Source organism: Meleagris gallopavo, chromosome 13 (genome assembly GCF_000146605.3).
Source record: "Meleagris gallopavo isolate NT-WF06-2002-E0010 breed Aviagen turkey brand Nicholas breeding stock chromosome 13, Turkey_5.1, whole genome shotgun sequence".
In the NCBI taxonomy this organism is placed as follows: domain Eukaryota; kingdom Metazoa; phylum Chordata; class Aves; order Galliformes; family Phasianidae; genus Meleagris; species Meleagris gallopavo.
This window is the reverse complement of record NC_015023.2, coordinates 10,846,688-10,866,812: the sequence shown is the minus strand read 5'-3', so window position 1 is coordinate 10,866,812 and position 20,125 is coordinate 10,846,688. Positions and strand designations below refer to the sequence as shown.

Genomic DNA, 20,125 nt, shown 5'->3' with positions numbered 1-20,125 from the left:
CCATCCCGCCGCCTCCCCCGGTCTCGGGCCTCGCTGCGTGCGGACTGCACGGGGAGACCTGCGGCCTCCGAGCAGCGCTGACTGAGTAAGCCCGGAGCCGTTCGGCAGCGCGGTGCGCGCCGTGCTTTCCTGAGCGAGAAACGTGCCGGGCTTGCTGACGGGACTCAGCTGGGAGCAGAGCGCTGAGAGGCCATGCAGAGAGATACGGGCAGATCAGTGCGTTTAACGGGAGCGGTGCCGAAGGTTAACGAGGGGTTAATGGCTGTGCACGGCAGGGCTGAGGCCGTGGGGCAGCGCCTGGCTGCTGTGTGGGCAGGAGATGGGCTAGGTGGCCACCGGGGTCCTTTCCATTCGGGATGTTCTCTGGTTCGGTAGCAGTAATTTCCAGCCCTTTGCTTGCACTGATGCAAGCAGATCTTGTATCCCTTGTACCGCCCTGCTTGCTCTGATGGTTGCAGTCAGTGCCCTTTGGGTTTTTCTGGCACTTGAACCGTTATCAAAATGACAGCAATGACACGAGACAATGTCAAAATGAGACAATAACGAGCCAGAGACCTCTGCTCCTTGCCTCTCAGCATGCTCCTGTGCCCAGGGACCTGGAGAAGTCCAGCCCTGTAGCCCCACAGAATGCAGAACAGATGCATTTCTTTAACAAGGCAGGTTCTGTTTGAAGCACAGCCCGGCTCAGTGGCAAGCAGAGAGCTGCAGCTAACAGTTCAACACAAACTGAAATAGCATCTGTTTGTCATAGCTGTTGTGCAAACACTCAGACATCAAGAACTTCCCAGGTTATGGTTCACGACTTGTCTTTGCAATTAAATCTTGCTTTCTCATGCTGGCAGCCCTGGTGTTGTAGGACAGCTCAGTAATCTGGCAGCTTGCTGTGTGGGTGCCCTGCATATGTCACTCTGTTTTGTTCTTCTAGCAACAGTTGGCCATACAGTGGTGTTGTGTGCAATTCCTTTTTCCTCTTTTTGCTCACTTTTTGTTCAGCTTCTAGTCTTTCCACTTTGTTGCTGACAAAGGCGCCTCTGTTTCTGTGTAGCGCTGAAGCTGTGATTCCATCCCACATACTCCAGGAGGGCAACCTGCTTTCACTTCACTTCTCCTCACCAGCTGGAAGGAAACATGGCATAGCTGAGTCAGGTGGCAGCATTTAGGAGGGAGCATATAAACAGGAGGGAGGGGATAGTGGGTAGTGATAGGACAAGGGGAAATGTTTTTAAACTGAGACAGAGGAGGATTAAGTTAGATATTAGGAGGAAGCTTTTCACACAGAGGGTGGTGAGGCACTGGAACAGATCACCCAAGGAGGCTGTGGATGCTCCATCCCTGGAGGCATTCAAGGCCAGGCTGGATGTGGCTCTGGGCAGCCTGGACTGCTGGTTGGCGACCTGCACATAGCAGGGGGTTGGAACTGGATGAGCATTGTGTCCTTCTCAACCCAGGCCAGTCTGTGATTTGTTCTGCCATCACCTGGAACAGCTTTCTGAAATGAACGTGTTCCCAAAACAGAGCATATCATGCTCTGTCTCTGAGTTGGGGGAATACTCTTTTTACTTGATTTTGGCCTTGATCCATTCAAACACTGTCAAAACCTTCACAAGTTAACTAAGTCAGTTAAGTTCAACTTAGCTGAAAGTTTGGCTTGTTGTTGTTTCATGCAGATATCAACACTTGCTTTTAGAATATGTAATTGTTTTTGCCCTTTTGTTTCTATAGATCCTCTTTGCAGGGAGAAGTCTTCCCTCAAATGCTTGTCCTGGTCTCTAATTTTTCTGGAGCATATATCCAGGACCAGGGCTCAGTCAGAATTCTTTTATTTTCTCATATTTTCTTTTTTCTTTTTATTTCTACAGATGAACATCTGCAACAAACCTCCTAATAAGACAGCTCCAGAGAACTTGGGTGAAGCTGGTCCTAAGGTCCAACGTGCTCGAAGAAATGGCTGGAGCTGGCCTCTGCACCCTTTCCAGATCATTACCTGGCTGCTGTACCTCTTCTTTGCACTGGTTGGCTTTGGAATTCTGGTTCCTCTTCTGCCCCTCCACTGGCTGCCCGCTGGCTATATCGTATCCTTTGGTCAAGAGCAGAACAGGAGCTGTAATGAATTACCAGTGGAACATTTTTAAACAAGTAGTGAGCATAGGAGAAAACAGCTTAGCCAGAATCTTTCTGAACTATAGCCATGAAGTTGATTTTCTCCTGTCTCTAAGAAACACTTATTTTGGAACTATCTCCATTCCTCCACCAAGGAAGATCATTAACATTCTACTTGTCTCTGTCATTACTCCCTTTTAAGGCTTTGCCTCCCAAGCTCTTCTATCTACATCTGCTTGTGTGTCTCTGTATGTTGTTCTACAAGTGTGCTGCAGGGTTTGAGGGAGGGCATAGGAAAACTTGGGAACTGCTGCTTGCAGAGTGTGGGGTTGTGTGTCTCCAGGATTACTGTCAGTCTTACTGTAGTGCAAACCAAGGAGAAAATTTAACACAGTTCTGTAACTGGAAAGAAGGAAATCCTTCAGCAGAAGCCTGTTTTGCCATTCATATTTAAAGCTTCCTTAGCAGAACCAGGTAATCAAGAAATGTTATATAGTCAGAATGTTGGGAAGAGTTCTGAAGAGATCTTCCTAGGAATGCCATTATCAGCATTTGTACATCTGGAATTCATATGTCCATAGAGCCTTTGATATTATTGGGATTCTGATGCTTTTGCTGATAGTTTTAATTAAACTTGCATGATTCAGTCATCCATAACATTATCAGCTTGCAGTTATTTTTCATCTACCTGAATTCTTACTGAAATCTTTGGTACCATCATGCCTCGAACTTTGTAAATTTGTCTGCCACATATCATCATAACTCAATCTAAAGTCATTCTAATTGATCAACATAACTCAAAGCTTTACTGCTAGTACTGTTAGTACTAATGCCTTTTTTTTTTTTCTTTCCTTACCACGCTACTGTGTTTTCCATAGACTTTAATAGGATCAATGATGTGCATATCTGGTTGTGTAGCAAATAAGCAGGAAGATTAATTGTTGCATGCATGCCCATGTATTTCAGTGTATTGAGAAGCAAGCTCTAGTGTGCAGTGGTTTACTAGACAGATAATCATAGAATCACAGAATGGCCTGGGTTGAAAAGGACCACAATGATCATCTGGTTTTAACCCCCCTGCTGTGTGCAGGTCACCAACCAGCAGCCCAGGCTGCCCAGAGCCACATCCAGCCTGGCCTTGAGTGCCTCCAGGGATGAGGCATCCACATAACATTTCTGCTTTCTTTCCAAATATTGGCAGTCACTTGAGGTTTGATCAAAAATACTTCTAAAGCTTATTTGCTCTGCCTTGTGACTGTGTTTTGTAAATAAGAATTCAAGCAGGTGATGTTTTGAGATATAAATGACATGTCCTGTCAGTAAATCCTGTAGGACTGTAGTTGATAGGGGTGATCCTGTTCCTTGGGATTCTGAAGGAAGAGGAAAGCAAGGTGTTCAGTGCTAGTTCCTTGATGTGACTTTTTTTCTCTCTTTTTTGGAAGTTTGGTCTATTGAAGGGGCATGTGCACGGCCTTAACTGCCTGTTACTTTCCAAAGATTCTGTATGGACTAAGAAGCATGAACCTACGCCATCAGCCTGCACATAGGGTCAGATTCTGGTAAGTAAAGGTAAACTTTAAAGACTCTTGTGCAAGGGAGGATATTTCCATGAGGCAGAATAGTACTTTATGAGGAGTGTGTTTAATTATCATTGATGTTAGTTACAGTGAGGCAGGTGAACTTCTCTGTTAATAAAGCTCAGATTAATGTGCTGTAATCAGTTTTATGGTAATTTATAATCTGTATATTCCTTGTCTCTGTGGGCTTTGTGTATTAAGAATAATATATATACCCAAGTATAAATCACTCCTACAATCCTTAACTGTGTGCTTCAGTGTCCAGGAGTGTGTTTTATCTACCATTTAGTTGTTCATCTTACTGCAGTCTCCATTGATCCTGCGGATGCAAAAGTGCGAGAAAAAAACTATCTAGGGCCTCTGGCCACCTTCAATCGTAATCAGCATGCACATGTCATTGAAAACCATCATTGCCATGTCTGTGATGTAAATGTGTAAGTATCTTCTCTTCTCTTTCTACTAATCTTTCTTCTTCACCATTGCACTTTGCCACTGGACGCTTCTTTACTGTTAGACTGTAAGATTGAAGTCGAGTTCTTGAAGCTTTTATCTCTGCAGTGCCTGTGAATCCTCATTCCCAGCTCAGTGAGCTGGGTAGGCGTCTACTGTCAAATGTGAGCATGGTCCTGTGTGTTACTTTATTGCTCTCATGTCTTGTGGAGAGGATTCTGCTGTTATTCGTTATCTGGATGTTGGTGTTTGATCTGAGAACAGCGTGTAACTTGGATGTGTGTGCTTGTGTTTGGCTGGATCCTAATGTGGTAGGAGAAATGCCTGGAGGGAAGGTTGTAAGGTGAAGGTTTGTAGAATTGCTTAAGGTTTTAAAACAAGAAAGCAATGATCTCCAAATTAGAAATCACACAGTGCATTAAAAAAGCAAGCTTTGCTTTGGGACCGTGGCCCAGCAATAGTGAATACAGCCAATATGTTGGGGAATTTAATTGTTCTTGTTGTAGATATGGTTGGTTCCCAGGCTCTCTGCTGCTCTACCCCCCTGTACTTGTGTCCCTGGTAAAGGCATGCCACTCTAACACCACCTTTTCTTTGGCAGGAGTGCCAAATCAAAGCACTGTGGATCTTGCAACAAGTGTGTGCGTGGCTTTGATCACCACTGCAAATGGCTCAACAACTGTGTGGGAGAGAGGAATTACTGGTAAGAGCTTGGTACTGTGGCAGGAACACATCGCTGCCTAAATAATATCCCCAGAGAAGTCTGATCTGCTCTCAGCTACACAAAGCCACTTTTCTTTTAGATCTTAGCTGAGTAAAATCAATCATGAGAAAACTAGGTGTAAAATGCAAGCCCTGCTATGACATCCACATAACCAGGGATAAAATCACTATGCTTAGTAGTCAAATGTCTACAGATGAGAACAGAAAACTTGATTGTTCTACTTGGTATTAGGAAAACATGATGGGATGGTAAGTGGGTGTCTGTAATGCTTGTGATAACTGGAGTGGGAATAGGTCCATGATCATGCTGTTGTTCCCTTCTCTGAATCCAAACTGCCTGCTTTCCCTCCAAGATTTGTCAATTGGCAGCAGCACACATGCAGATCTAATCTGTGCCAGGTTTAAGGTAAGGAATAAAGAGGCTCACGCTGATTATTGCTTCTCTGCACTGGGGCCACGTGTGGAGCAAAGAGTTGTCACTGCTCAGTGCCACGATATGCTGCCTTGATTTTGTGCAGAGAGCTCTTTTTCTGTCACGCACATTTTTGACTGCTTTCTAACTGCAATTGTTTCAAGGGTCACAGTTACTGTTAGGCTATGAAACAAGGCTCTTGTCTGGCATTTATGAAAGTGCCACAGTAATGTGGGATAGCTACGTATATCTGTCCCTTGAACTGTGTCTGTGATGTTACCAAAGCCACTCAGAGTTCCCACTTCTTTGGCAGGTTCTTCTTGAACAGCGTGGTGTCTGCCATCCTGGGCCTTGGGCTTCTGCTGCTCGTTGCTTTCTACGTCTTTGTTGAGTTCTTCCTTAACCCCACGATGCTTCGTTCTGACCATCACTATGAAGGTAAGGGCAGTGCATCCTGGGAGTCAGCCAGCACGTCTCGAGGACCAGTGTGTGAGATTGGATTCTTCCACATTCTTCTCTCATTCCTTATTCCTTCAGTTCTACAAGTGTCTGCTCAGCTGATGGAACGTTTCTTTCTTGCACCCACTAAACTGCTCTTCCTAAAAGCTTTGCGGGCACAAAGTTTCTTAAGCCTCACGTGCATAATGGGCCTGCAGCCCATTTTGAGTTACAAATATTTCCAGTTGTAAAGCTGAGTTAGAAACACTGCATGGACAGTTTACAGACCTCCAGCTGCTTTTGTTTTACAGGTCTGAAGAACCACACGGATGTCTGGTTTGTGTTTCTGCCTGCTGTTCCTGTTGAGACTCGGGCACCTGCCATTTTGTTCTCAGCTGGGACTTTCATTCTTTTGAGCCTGGTGACTGTGAGCCTGCTAGGCCACCTCTTGACCTTTCACATCTATCTTAGTAAGTATTATGTTCCTGTCACCTGCATCTCCATTTCGTTTTTCTTTAGCTACTGCTTGTTCTGCATTCCTTGTGTGTTCATCCATGTTACAAACTTACAAGATTATCACTGAAGAGATAGAAAGTAGGGGGTTTAACCTTATACGTTTTGTGTCTTTGCAAAGGGTGGATTGGAGCCAGTGAAAAGCTTTTTCCAACCTGAGTCAGACTCCTCAGAAGCATTTTTAAATCATTATCTTGGAAATTTCTAGTAAGGCCACCATCCATCAATACGATTTCCTTCATTCAGAACTGAATCTTAGAAAGTATACAAAACTTTAGAATCCAGATAAACTTGTTTAGAATCCAGAGTTCACTTGTTGAACTACATCAGTAGCCATTTCCAGAATGGCTTGGGTGGTGTTTGGACAGTTGCAAGTCTTGAAGGTTAAATAATGGCATATTAAATGGAAGAAATAAAAGAGGAATTGTAACTAAACTGTTCTTAGCTAGTATAATAGTGAGAGGCTTTATCTAAAAGTGCATATCATTTTATATAGTCCATAGGAAGCATATCTGGGTCCCGTTTCCTGTGGTTATAGGTTGATAGAACATCCCAGCTGGTTCTGTGTGATGTCAGTTTGGTACTGTAGGACTTACCAGCTGAGACACAGCATGATGTGAGCAAGGTGCACTCATGTGCAGTGCCATTCTCTACAACCAGTAGATAATGAAGTAGATCTCTGTGATACAAGAGATCCTGTTTCTCTGGTCTCATTTTCTGGTGAGAAACCCAACTCCCAGATCAGATCCCATTATGGAAGTTGTACTGTGTTGACACAGAATGACTTGTGGGACTCAGAGGGAGAAGCTTTCAGAAAGGCTCCTCATTAGGTCTCCTACTTGGTGCTGTATCAAGAGGGACAGTTTTTGTCTGGAAGTGCAAATGGTCATCAAATACCTTTTTTCCAGTCACTGTCTGGAGTGGAGCCTGTGCTATTTGCATTCTGTAAGTCATGATGAGAAAAGATTTTGCACTTGCAGTAGTCAGTGGGGTCAAAACTAGGGAAGGAGGGATGTGCTGGAAGAGAGGTGGATTGTTAGGTTGCCTGTAACAGTGAGACAGAAGCCAACACAAACAAGGTCAGCACAAACCAGTGCAGTTCCAGATGGGTCGCAGTCCTTGAGTTTGCTTTCTTGTTGTAATTACAAGTTGACTTTTATCTGGTTAATGGTGATGCCTGGAGATTTTAAAGGTTGATCTACCGCTACAGAAAGATTAAAAAGCATCAGAGCGCTGGTGAAACTTCAGGAACGTTTCCTTTGGCTGAAAAAGACAGCGTTACTCTGTGCAGCACTGAACAGCACGTTACCTTGTCTACCCATACAGCTTCCACAAGAGGGTGCTCCTTCCTTGGGATAACGATGCTCTTTCTTTTGTCAAACAGAAATGTTCTGTGTGACCAAAGCCCAGTTCTGTGTGTAGAACCCAGTTCTGCTCTGGTGTTTTTTATTGCTGTCTAGATGTGAATTATTCGTCCTCCTTCAGAACCAATTTGAAGGCAAATTAACTTTTAGTTTTGACCCAATTTAATGTGATCTTTTCAGAATGACTGTCCTGGCTTTAATTACTTGCTGCTGTCACAGTAGGTTATTCTCAAAGCAGCTGATCCGTGTGATCACAGTTACATCTTGATTGAGATGCAGTTGCAGAGGCACTCAGTGAGGCATGGCACATCGGAAGTTTGGAGAGAGGTGTTTGGTTTTCTTTTTAATTATGTGCTGCAGTGCTTTTGACTAAATAACCATTTAAAAATATTGCAAAAGTTGCTCTGCTAAGTATGCAGAAACCAATGAATTCTAACCCAAGAATGGTTTGTAACCACGTTCTGTTTCTTAAGTAATGCACACAGATACAATTCTACTAGCATTTGCCAGCACTCTGCACCTTCCTCATTAAATACATTCTCTGATCACCTGGCTGCAGACTTGCATTTGTTTTTATGGTCTGACTTCCTGGCCAAATGCATCTTGGATTCTTTTTTCTTCCTAAGGCCATTGCTTGCCTCTGCTCTCCCCCACTTCCCTGCAGTGTAGCTGTGCGTCTAGAGCATGGTTCTGAGGGATAAGATACTAGTGGAACAAATTAATTCAGACACAACAGAGATTTTAGTCTAGATGTCCCACATCCTGAGTGTCTGATTTAACTACATGCTACTGTAAACAGGAATAATGCTTCCAGACCGCAGTCAGAAACTACAGCATCCATTTCTGGCTTCTGTGTTCTAAAAATACTAGGACATCATGAGGAGAGGAACGCCTTAGTTTTGAATCCCTGTAATGTTTGGAGTCTCTTGAGGAAAACAAGCTGCTCAGAAATGTCAGATGCTTTTGCTCATTCATGGAAGCAGATGTGTCTGTGTCTGCAGGACGTTAAGAGCACATAAACTCAGGCACATATAAACTTTGAGCACGTCTGTTTGGCACAAGATGAATGGGCATCCCATGCTGGATGTTTTGGACATTAATTATCTCAGTCTTCTGGGCTGCACCAACCTGCTGGCTTTCTTTTCTTCATTTAGTGTGACGTATTTTTTGTCTCCTCGTTATGCAACGCAGATCTTTCAAGTATCACATATGAATAATGGATCTGCTCTGAAATGAGCTGAATGAATTTCTGCCACACAAAAGGCAGCACCACGTGTATGTGAGACACTTAACTGAGCACTGTGACGATGAGAAAGTGCTGTGATGATAACAACAAAGGGTACAGTAAGATAAGCAGTGCAAAGGTGCTTTTGGCTTGGAGTATCAGTTTTCTCCTGTTTATAGTTGCCATTGAAACGAGGAGTTTTTCAGGCTGTTTGTGAGCTGTCAGTGCTGTCAAGAGTGGCCTTTCACACACTGACAGCTGTTCTCTTTCTTTCCTCCCAGTGTGGAACAGACTGACTACATATGAGTACATCCTGCAGCAGCGTGCCCAGCAAGAGGCCAAAGAAGCAGACAAGCAGCCGGATCCTTGTCCCTCCCAGGTGGTACCCAGTCAGGTACTCTCTGCACTTGCAATCCATTTCCCATAGAACAACCTCACTCATCGGCTGCATAGAGCTTGCTTCAGTTTTGTATGCTTCAAATTTTAGAGGCAGCTGCTCCAGATAGAACTTTGGAGGCACCTCTGAGGAGCAGAGATGTGAGTAGGATTGAGAGAGCCTACGGTCTGTAACTTGATGAGCACTTCAGGCATTAGCAAGTACTGCTTTCAAACAAATCAATCCCACCCACTCTCTTCTTCCACCATTTGTTCTGGGCCCTGGACTTTCTGTTCTCCTTTGCCAACGCAGCTGTTTGTTACAGTCATGCAGTGAACAGGGTGGGGGAACTCATCTGGGTAAGAAGAAACTTTATTAAAAAAAAAAAATAGTTGAGGTAGCATTTAACTGGGCCAGCTCCCTCCCATTTGGTTCACCAAGCAGTCACATAACTGCTTGTGTCAGCATGAAAGAGGATGACTGAAGAGTGGGAAGGTCCTGTCTCTGGAAAGGACAGGACCATCTGTTTTGGTGGCAGTGTGCATTTTGCTGGTCTGTGTGCATGGTGTTGTAGGTCAGGACTGAAAATGAGACAGATTCCAAGGCAGGAGAAACTGAGGATAATCATCAGGCAGCCAGCATGGACTAGCTTGACTATCTGGAAAAGGAAAAGAGCACCAATCCTGTTCAGAAACGACCCTGTGAGCTTTGTTCTCCTTTGAGATGAGTCTACACAGTGCTGAGGTCCTTGTGATTACCATCATGCTGATCTGTATTGCTGCAAAGGACTCCTCAGTCCTGCTGCACTGTGCAGGGGAATACACAAAACTGACACTCTCACAGAAAGGTTTGGTGTAACTTATTTTGCTGCAAGACAGCTTTGCCCCTGGGTTGCTCAAAATTTGACTGAACAACGTTTGTATTGGTTTGGATGGGGGAGTTGACTAGAAACTTCCAGTTCCTCCTAGTCTAAATTATTCTGGGATTCTGCAAGCCCATGTAACTCTATCTAGCTTTGAGTTGAGTGAGTTGCCTTCTATATAACTAGTTTTATATTTCATAAGAAGCTAATTAAATCCAAGCTTAGTCCACATCTTCTGTGAATTGGTCCTGGGGTCTCCCTGGACTCATTAATGGCTTTTCCCTATCAAAGGAAGAGGGAAAGTGAGCTAATTCCCTTTCTGTGCAATGTGGAGACCTCAGCTTTTTGTATACATTTTTTGTTCTCTGTTGGGAAATCTGAACTTTCAGTTTGAAGGAGGGTTTCCATAACAGCAAGGATGTTTGGCACTTTGTCTCATACAGCTTTGCCTACCATGACCATTAAAGCAATAATGAAACAACAGCACTAATGATTTCCTGGTTACCAGATTTTAATCTCTACTGAAAATATACCTGAGAAAGGTGAGCTGTGTGTGCCTAAGTTTGGGATGAAGCTGTTCAGCTGTGTTCTCCTGTCTGCACGGCTGCTTGTCTGGAAGTGTGTGAGTGTGGTTCATTTGAGGCTTGCAGCAGTGGGGTGAAAAGGAGCTCTGTTTCCCTGCTGCAGTCAGTACCTTGGGGAGCAGTGGGGACTGGAAGATGCCCAGTAACATTGTTAAGAACACTGTTAACCCCCCAGACTTTCCTTGTTCCTCACATAGCAACCAGAGATAAACACAAACAAATACACGGAGTAGGAGTACACCAAGTGACTCGCCTTTTGTAAGCTGCATTGACTACAGCCTTCAGCTTGAACACAGAGGCCCTTTGTAACTGATCCAAGATCTTGCAAGCATCAAATAGAAATTGTGTTCTTCCCACCTTTGTCTTAACTGTTCATTAACTACAGAGAGTAAGAAGAGATGCGTTTCCCACTCTACTGAAGCCTTCTTTAAGCCTGTGTGCTGGTTCAGCCTTTGGCTATGTTCAAGCTAAAGGATTACAGGAGACCTGAGCGTGGCCAGCAGTCGTGAGGTGGCAGTGAGCTTTGGGAGCTGGGATTTCAGTGGGGCTAGCAGTCTGTTTGCAGCAGGACTGAGAGCTGAACCCGAGTGAGCTGATGGGGAGAGGCAGCTCCATCAGGCTGGCAGCTGCCCAGTTGTGTGGGAGCTGAGGGATGCTGGGGCTCTGTGCTGTGCTTTCATCATGCAGAGAGAATGCTGCATTTTCTACTCATCGAGTCTTCTTCCATTTGTTCCTGCTTGTCAGCTCTGATGGGCTGTGTTCTCTGTGCAGCTGCTTTGGTTAAACATAATTTAAAAGGCCAAAATGTACAAAATGGATTTTTAAAAGGCTCTTCTCTTGCCTACTTGGAAAGCATTGCTTGTGGTATCCTCAAGGTGCATTTTGTTAACCTCCTTTGAAATACCAAGCCTGCAGTCCTGCTTGCTCGCTGTGGATATCAAATCCTGATGATTTCCCCTTGCTGTGCACAGTCTCACAAGAATATCTCCTGCTACTATTTCAGCACGCTGTACAGGGAATACCTGCATCTCCCCCTGCTTACAGTGACACGAGGCTGTGGCTGATCTCCTTCATTTGTGACTCAGGTGCATGAGGTTGGTGTGTCAGCGTTAGGAATTTGGTCTCCAGGGAGCTCTGAGGAACAACTCATGTACACCTGGTGCTCAGGCAATGACAACTGATGAGCTGAGTTATAAATTCATTGTGAAATATCTGCAGATGAACTCTGCTTTTCTTAGTGAGCCTCCAACAGTATAATTCTCAGATCCCAAAATTCTAATGTTTAAGGTTGCTAAACCAATTCCCTTCAATTTGATGCCAGCACCTATAAAACAATTGCAAATTTCTTTCTGCATTTGCAAAACCAATTAAAGTAAGAGCACTTTACAAAATGCAACAAGCCTGAACTCTTTCCAGCTTGGCAGCTCTCTTATCTACAATTACATGAGTACAGGGACTCCAGATCTCCATGCCAAGGTTTTTGAGAGCAACTAGTAATTTGGGCAGTCTCTCTGCTGGCACAGGAAGAAGAGTGACCAAGGATGAGCAGTGCAGTGTGCTGGCTGTGTTGCTGGGGATGTTGTCCCCAGTGCCCTCTGGCAGCATTGGCAATGTGTTTGTCAGAGGCTTTGTACTCCCTTCATATCTTGTAATTTCTTCTGGAATCCATGTAGCATTGAGGGTTTTCACATGCTGTTGTATCAGCCTATAACTCAAGATTATAGGAGTCTTCTGCAGCTCTTTGCAGTTGGCTTTCATATTTACTGCCTTACATGAGGCAGCATCATCACAGATCCATCACTTGGTCTTCCAGCAACCCCAACTGAGTGCTTCTGGGGGAGAACCGGGAGCCCTTTTCTGTAATTTGGATACTTGAATTGAGGGGGTTTCTTTGTTAAGCCTTCCTTTATGCTTATAAGAGTATGCAAGTTGAAAATAGTGCCGCATCCTCTGCTGAGTTTCAGCTGTGGTAGCTCTAATGACAAAATGCTTGGCGTATGGGAGGCAGAAAACACCTCTGTAGTGAAAATCCTTCTCCCCTGTGTGTCCCTCTTGTTCTGAAAATGTGAATTCTTTCTGTCTGGTCGTTTCAGGAAGCAGACTTACTTTCAGCTAACCCTGGCCATACAAACCCTGGTGTTGGGGTAGAGGACTTCTCAGCAGCCAATTCAGAAAAATGGTGAGTCTCCCAGAGATGTGTGTGCTGAATGGGAAACCATCTCTAAAGTCTAAAGAGCAGAAGGAGCACCAGTGTTTCAACCAAGATATGCTGAATTCACTGAGTTTCAGGAGGGCAAATACGTGCAGGAGTACTTACCTCCCTTCCTCTGGGACAATAACTTTCCTGGAAAGTTTTAGAGTTTTACAATAAAAATTACTTTAAAGCTGCCTGAAATAGATCTGGGAGCTCCACTTAAGCTTGCTACAGTATGACTGAAGGAGGTGGTCTGCTTTGTGAGCAACTGAAATGAGAAAGCCTGCTAACTTTGTGATTTAGGCTTAGAGAGCTCTGGAGTAGCAAGTCATTCTGAGTGAGTATCTGAGGTTGTCTTGGAATTAAACTGAATGCTCTGCTACTGGGGCTTTGAGAGCTGATTGTACGTAGTAGCTCATTGTACCTTGTGTATGCTCACATCCTTAACAAGGCTGAGGCTCTTAGCAGGAGGGCTAACTGAAGGATGAAGTCTGTAAGGTAGAAAGGGATTCCACTGAAATGTACTCTGACCCCGTGCATTTTTGCTGCCATCTCAGATCATCAGCTGGTCGAGTGACCTGCTCAGCATTATGTCCTAGCCTGCTTTTGTGTCAAAAAATCCAGCCTTAGCCCATTTCCAGACTCCCTAGAGGTTTTTTTCTCAAGTAAATTAAAAGGAATCAGGCTGAAAAAAACACTTCAGGTTGTGTTTGTGTTCATTTAGTACCCCCACATTTGAATCTCTCTTCTCAAGCCATAAGGTTTTTCTCTCAAAATCAAGTTTCAGCTCTATGTGGAAGCCAAGTGATGGCGCAGAGTACTGATAATATCCACTGCTAAGAGCCACCATATCACAAAAAAGGGTTTCTTCTGTTGCCAGCTTAAACTTCTGGTTTTGTCCCACAGTTCCTGTATTGAGCTCATTATCATTATAAGACTTCAGGCTGTCAGGAGATGTGAATCACAATATGAATCAGTGTAGTTTATGAGATGAGGTGAGCAGTCACTGGAAAACAGTGTCCTTGTCTCTTAATTAAGCCTTGCCTATTAACTCATGTCCTTAGGGAAGGGAGAGGAAACTCTTGGTGTGTTGTGCACCAAAGCTGCAAGAACAGCGACCCTGCAGTCGTGCAGGGTGTGCAGTGCAAAGCAGGGGCTGCCTCAGCCTGATTGAAGCTGGCTCTGTGCAAGAAAAGTGGAGGTCACAGTTAAGCAGTGTCTGAGGGAAGCATCTGACATATCTGTATTTAGCTTTTCAAAGCTCTATGTCCACGCCAATGAAGCTGATCCTGAACGCAGCTCCTCTCCTGACCTCCCATCTCTTCACTTTGCGGCCCCTTTGCAGGTAAGCAGGAGTTCTGCTGTGTGCTCTGGTGGACAAACTTGCTCTGATGCAAACTGTGCTTACCTCGTCGTGTCCTCGGTGTGTGTGCAGGGATGCCTGTGGTCGCTGCATGCAGACAGTGCTCTCCTGCCTCAGCTCCCACGTGTGAGCAGGTGCATTCTGCTCTTGCTTCGCAGACTTGCAGCTGAGCTGTAATACGTGGAGCCTGCACAATCTCTCTCTGTTCTAGTGCTGTTCAGTGACTGCACGCACCTGCGTGTGCTTCTGTAGAGCAAATTCCAACAGCTTAAGCATTCAAATATCTCCATGTTTGAATAAATAAATAAAGCATTTGCCCAGGGGAATAAGGTGTGTGTGGGTGTGAAGCTTTAGTGCATGAAATAGCTGCCCAAAGGGATGTTTTCTGCTTTTTAAAATTCATTTACCTGCATCCAGATGCTTTCCCCACTTCCTCTGGTGACTGATAGTGGTGCTCTCTTTTCCCCTAAGCTCATTAATCAATTTTGTCATCCAGATGATAAGAAAAAATCCTTCTCTACTATACTTGTATGTTGGACAAGGGCTATCTCTTTCTTGATATGTCATGTGCTGTGTGACTTTCTGCCTTTGCTTTCACAGAGACAGAAAAAAAGGAGGAGGAAGATGTTAAGGTCTTCTTCCTCAGTGATGGAGAGCAGATCTAAATCGCATGCTGGAACTTGGGCTTCTTTTCCAGGTCCCCAGTCAGGTGAGTGTGCATCACTCAGCTTCTTTGCTTTGTAACTCTACCAGTTCACTGAAGTGTGAAGGAATTAATACAAACTTGCTTTTAGAAAGTAGCGACAAGAAAAAAAATAAAATAAAAAAGCAAAGAATGGAAACTTCCTGGAGAAGAGGAGATATAAACTTTATTTGGAAGCGTCTGTGTTGTGCAGATTTAATGGGGTTGTGATGCCAGCTTTTCCTTGCTCTATTAGGATTACGGCTTTAAACATGCTATTTCTTGGAACTGTTAGTTCTAAGGTAGCTGAAAAGAAGGGCTCTTCTTGCTCCCAGTCATCCTACTCAAGGTGTTATTGCAGCAGCACAATTAAACAGAAGTAGTGCTCATTTCAGTTCTGTTTTCCTGAGGAAGAAGGCACAGCAAAACCCATTGTGGTGGCAGCTGTACCATGGACCGCTTTCGTTTTTAAAGGAGAAATTGGTCAGATGAGCAAGAGGGAAACGTAGATCTTCATAAACAAGGTTAGGCTGCTTAAGCAACTGTGTCAGCAGCACTGAGGGCAGTGGTTCCCAGCTGATGGATCGGCCATGTCAGAGCTGACATCTGTAGGGCTGACGGATCTCTCTCTCTCCTTGACCTTCCTTGTGTCTCTCGTTCCATCTCCAGAGTTTCCAGCCACAACTGCTGCCACCTCCTCCTCCCACAGCCCTCTCCTCCTGGTGCCCACCGTTCCCCTGCCTACTGCAGTGCAGGCAGCAGCACCCCCAGCTGACTATCACTCCGAATCTGCTGAGTCCATGGATGAGATTCCTGTGGCTCAGACTCACCTCGGCAGCACAGCCCTTCACAGCCCTTGTAAGAACAGCTCAAGCAGTGCTCGGCGCTGTCCCGTGTCCACACCTGATCCCAAACATTGCAAGGGGAAGAGTCTGTATTCTGGGCACAAGGTGAAAAGGAAAAGCTGCCAGCGAGACAGACGCATGGAACGAGATCTGGAACTTTTTTCTAAGACTCCTGCTGTGTTTGTAAGTAAGAGCAGTGGAGAACTTCATGTCTCTCAGCCCCGGCCTGGTGGGAACACATCTGAACCACAGCACAGAAAATGCACCAGCAAACAGCATCTGGACAGGCCTGATCCATGCCTAAAGGACATAAGGACAAACACCACAGTGCCCGAGTGACTGTCCTTCCAAAGCCACAGCCTTTGGGGGTGAAGCAAGATGTTTTTTTTTCCTATTTGCGTGTTTCTGTTCAAAGGTTTTCGCTCCAGCAGTTCATTCTCTGGCGACAGCAGCATCCCTGTGTGTGATGCTGTCCAACTTTCAGCACTCTTAGCTGAGAGGCAGCAGAAGCCCAGCTGCATCATATTCTTCTGCGTTTCCCTTGTCTCTCAGGACGAGGGGAAATGGCCTCAAGTTGTGCCAGGGTAAGTTTAGATTGGATATCAGGAAAAACTTTTTTACAAAAAGGGCTGTTAAGCACTGAAATAGGCTGCCCAGGGAGGTGGTTAAAAACCATTTGGATGTGGTGCTCAGGGACACGACTTAGAGGAGGGTTGTTAGGGCAGTTTGGTTTGGTCGTGGTTGGATTCAATGATCTTTAAGGTCTTTCCAACCTGAGCACTTCTATGATTATGGCTGCTGCCTTCTGAGCTAGGATTGCCCCAAGCCTAGTTCCACTCTCCTTGTCAAGGCGAGCGGGTTTTGCAGCTAGAGAAGTGCCCAGGGCTGTCTGAGGTTGGGTGCTTTGACCTGTTGCCAGAGGGAACTAAAATAGAGCATTCTCCATAGAAAGGGCTGTGCGCTCCTGACGCTCTGCAGACCAACGCTGCAGAAAGTTTAATGCTGTAGGATAAAACAAGGCTGCATCTCCACTCTCTGTTGATACCCTGAAAACTCAATTTTCCACTTGCCCCCACCCGGGCTTTGGATCATGCCAGGGCATCTCAGCTGGTAGTCAGGGAGTGACTTGAGGATTGTTCTGTCCCTGTACCACTTTTCACTGTGCGCCTTCAAGCCAAGTCCACCAGCATGTACTCTAAAGCAGTGTGGTTTGACTGCTCAGCTGCATCTTTCCAGCAGCCTGGAGTGCCCTGCAGTGCAGCTTTCTCATCAGAAACTTCTGAGGATGCAGCAGGTCCCAAAAGCTTTTCATTTCCTGGGCTTGCCAACTCAGTATTAATCCACAGCCCAAGCGCGGTTGTTCTATATTGCAAAAAAAATCCCACACCTGACACCAGGCTCGAGAGCCAGTCTGTGGTGGTGGTGAGAGTAGAGGGTGATGTGGGCTGCAAAGCCTGTGCTGCTCTGTGGGCAGCATGCCTTGCTTTGCATTCCTGACTGAGCACTGCGGCCTGGGCTGCCAGGAAGCCCAGATCTGCCTAGCAGCCAGCTCCCTCAGAGCCCAGGATAGCAGCGGAGCTGTCTGCTGGACCTCACCAGCAGCACTGTGTGCCTGGCATCATTCCTCACCTGACAGCTGCACGGCCTCTGTGGCCACCACCCGGAGCTGCGGTTGCCACCTTGGCTGCTTGCACCATGTCTAACAGCCCCTGCCTGGCTACGATGAGGAGGGCTGCATGCCCTGAGTGCCAGCAGCTGGCCCAGTTCCCTCAGGAAGGGAAGGCACAGGCGATGTCTGAGCATCCAGCTGCTTTCTGTAGAGCACGTCTTGTTCCAGGGCCATCTCTGGGCGCTCTGACCAGGAGTTTATTGTACTAAAGGGACAGAGAGCTGAGCTGTCCTGCTAAACATCTCCGTGGGATGGAGAACGGCCTCTGAGAAGTGTCCTGTGTGCTTGCATGGGCATCTCTCCCTGCTGTTTCTCCCTGCTTGCTGCCATCCAAGAGAGCTGCAGCCTGCAGTCGCCGGGCTTTCAAGGCCAGCTGTCCCCTTACAAAGCATCGGACGTTCATCTCCAGCAGGTGCCCCTGAGTAGCTCTGTGTTCTCTTACCCTTTGCCCATGCAGAACCAGCCCCAAAGTTATGTATGGAGCTCTTTATTAGCTCTGTCCACAATAAAGTTTTCTATGCCCTTTGCTAAATAATTTCCTCTTTATTTCTTCTGGCAGCCATTCCTTTAGCCGCCCTGTTGGTGATGCCCAGCTCTGCCATCCAGCACTGTGCCCCACCATGCTTTGCCCTTTGGGTGTGGATGGCTCTGTGGATGTTCAGAGGGGCTGCCTTTGGGAAGCCCGTGGGGTTTTTTGGGAGCCCAATGCTGCAATCTGTGGGGATAGCCATGTGCCAGCAGGACGGGCTTCCAGTGCTGTGTATGGGCTCTGCTCTGCACACAGCAGGACTTTGTGTGCATGACTGGTGTCTGATTTGGGTGTGTTGGGCATTAAGGATGCACACTGCATCCAAGAGTGGAAATGGTGATGCTGGGATGTCCCCAGCTCCCAGGAGAGCTGCTGTGCCCCAGGAGAACCTCCAGAAGCGCCGCTCAGCATCTGAGCTGCCTCCCGCAGCAGGCTGTCCCAGCAGCAGGACGCGGTGCCCCAGGCTGCCCAGCTCCAGCAGGAGACACTGCAGCTTTTTAGAAGGAATGAGCGGCGCATCCTCAGGATGCTGACAGCTTTCTGAAGCCCTTCCCAGCGCCGGGTTGTAAATCATGGCCCCGTCCACCCCTTTGCTTTCATCATGCGCTGTCTTCTCTTTGAAGTCAGGGTGACCTTCCTTTGGGAAATGCCTTTGATGTGACCGTGCTGGGAGGACCCCGAGTGAGAGGGGAGGACAGAGCTGTGACCCCTCTACCCCAAACCTCACACCGTGGGGCAGAGCAGTGGGGCTGGGCACGCCTGCACACCCCATGTGCTGTCAGACACAGCTAAGCCCCGCTAATGCCTTCTGGACGAGCTGTCTCCAGGGTTACCATATACATATTGCACAACCTCTGAAACACTTCCCTCTGTTTTGTAGCAACTTGCTCTATAGGAGCGGCGTTCCCACGTAACCTCATCCCACCCCGCTGCTCCCTGGTGGGCCGAGATAACTGGCAGTGCCCACAGAGGAGGATGGGGTGCAGGGGGTGCGTGTCCCTGCTGGGGGTGCGCTCTGAGCTCGGCATCCTGCGGGTGACCCCAGTGTGGGATGCACGCCCGGCACAGACCGGGATGAGCATCGGACCAGCACTGCTCCTCGGGTGCTGGGAACACCCCGATCCTTTCTGGAAATCATCAGAAGGGGAAAGTCCCCGGGGTCTGGGCACTGAGCCACGGCCATGCTCGGCCCGTGGGACCTCCTGCTTGGCTCCAGCCTGAGCCCAGCCTCCTCCTGGCCTTCCTTTTCCAGGCTGCGTGAGGAGCTGCAGGAGCCAACCCAGGACCTGGTTTTGACACGCTCTGTCCCAACAGGGCTGTCATGGTGACAACAAATGCACAACAAACCCCAGCCCTTAGAAACCGAAACCTGACCTGCTCGACCCGTGGGACGGCAGTGGGGCAGCACGCCCGGCTCGGCTCCGGGCCCTTCTCTCTTGGCTGCCCAGATGTGCCAGCCCTTGTTCACCCAGCTGTGCTGCCCGTTGGTGATCCGGATGTGTCACCCCTCGGCTGCCAAGATGTGCCACCCTTTGGCCACCCAGACTCTTCCGAGCTCCATCCCAGCAGACGTTCAGCAGTCCATTTGCAGACGTGCTCGAGAGCATCCTGCTCTGGGCAGCTCCTTTGGAGCCGATGACCTCCAGCCTGTGAAAGCAGTACGAGGCAGGCAGAGGAGGAGGGCTCGGTGGGTGCTTTGCAATAGCAGCATTTCTGCTTTTCTCTTAGTCTCCAAGGAGATAAAAAAAATATCCAGAAAATAGCAAGAAAAATCCAACTTCCTCCTGGCTGCCACTCTGCGAGAGCTTCTTATTGCCTCTCTGCATGGCTCCATGGACCCCCATCCAGGAGCTCGGGTGTTAGGGACAGTTCTGCTCCCAAAGAGCAATGAGGCAGTGGCACAGCTGCCCAAGGATGGGGGGGATTCACCATCCACGGAGGTGTCCCAGAACCGTGGGGATGTGGCTCTAAGGGACGCGGGCAGTGGGCACGGTGGGGTTGGGGATCTGAGAGCTTTTTTCCAACCTTCGTGGTATTTTGATGATGGAGGAGCGAGGAGGATGAGGGAGGAAGGACGGGGACGGCAGAGGGAGGACGCGGGGATGGAGCCGCCGATCCCTTCTCGTAGAGCCAGGAGGGGCTCCGCGTGTGACAGCAGAGCCGGGTCCCCCGCTCCCATTCCCTCCCTGCTCCCCCCGCACAACCGCTGGGGGCGGACA

At 47.2% G+C, this 20,125-nt stretch overlaps 1 protein-coding gene across 4 annotated transcripts; it reads left to right on the top strand.

Annotated features, from left to right (window-relative positions):
• Positions 1-16,334, top strand: ZDHHC1 (zinc finger DHHC-type containing 1). 4 transcript variants are annotated; one of them, XM_031555447.1, is made up of 11 exons: positions 1-85; positions 1,860-2,072; positions 3,936-4,111; positions 4,729-4,830; positions 5,576-5,700; positions 6,012-6,170; positions 9,084-9,181; positions 12,718-12,803; positions 14,070-14,163; positions 14,782-14,890; positions 15,533-16,334. In XM_031555447.1, the coding sequence occupies exons 2-11, from the start codon at positions 1,860-1,862 to the stop codon at positions 16,045-16,047; spliced, it is 1,677 nt and encodes a 558-aa protein (XP_031411307.1). In that variant the 5' UTR covers positions 1-85; the 3' UTR covers positions 16,048-16,334. The 4 variants fall into 4 exon arrangements, with proteins under 4 accessions (XP_031411307.1, XP_010716183.1, XP_031411308.1 ...); XM_010717881.3 differs by having other exon boundaries at positions 9,084-9,196; XM_031555448.1 differs by lacking the exon at positions 3,936-4,111 and adding an exon at positions 3,598-3,659 and having other exon boundaries at positions 9,084-9,196.
• The last annotated feature ends 3,791 nt before the right edge of the window (positions 16,335-20,125 follow it).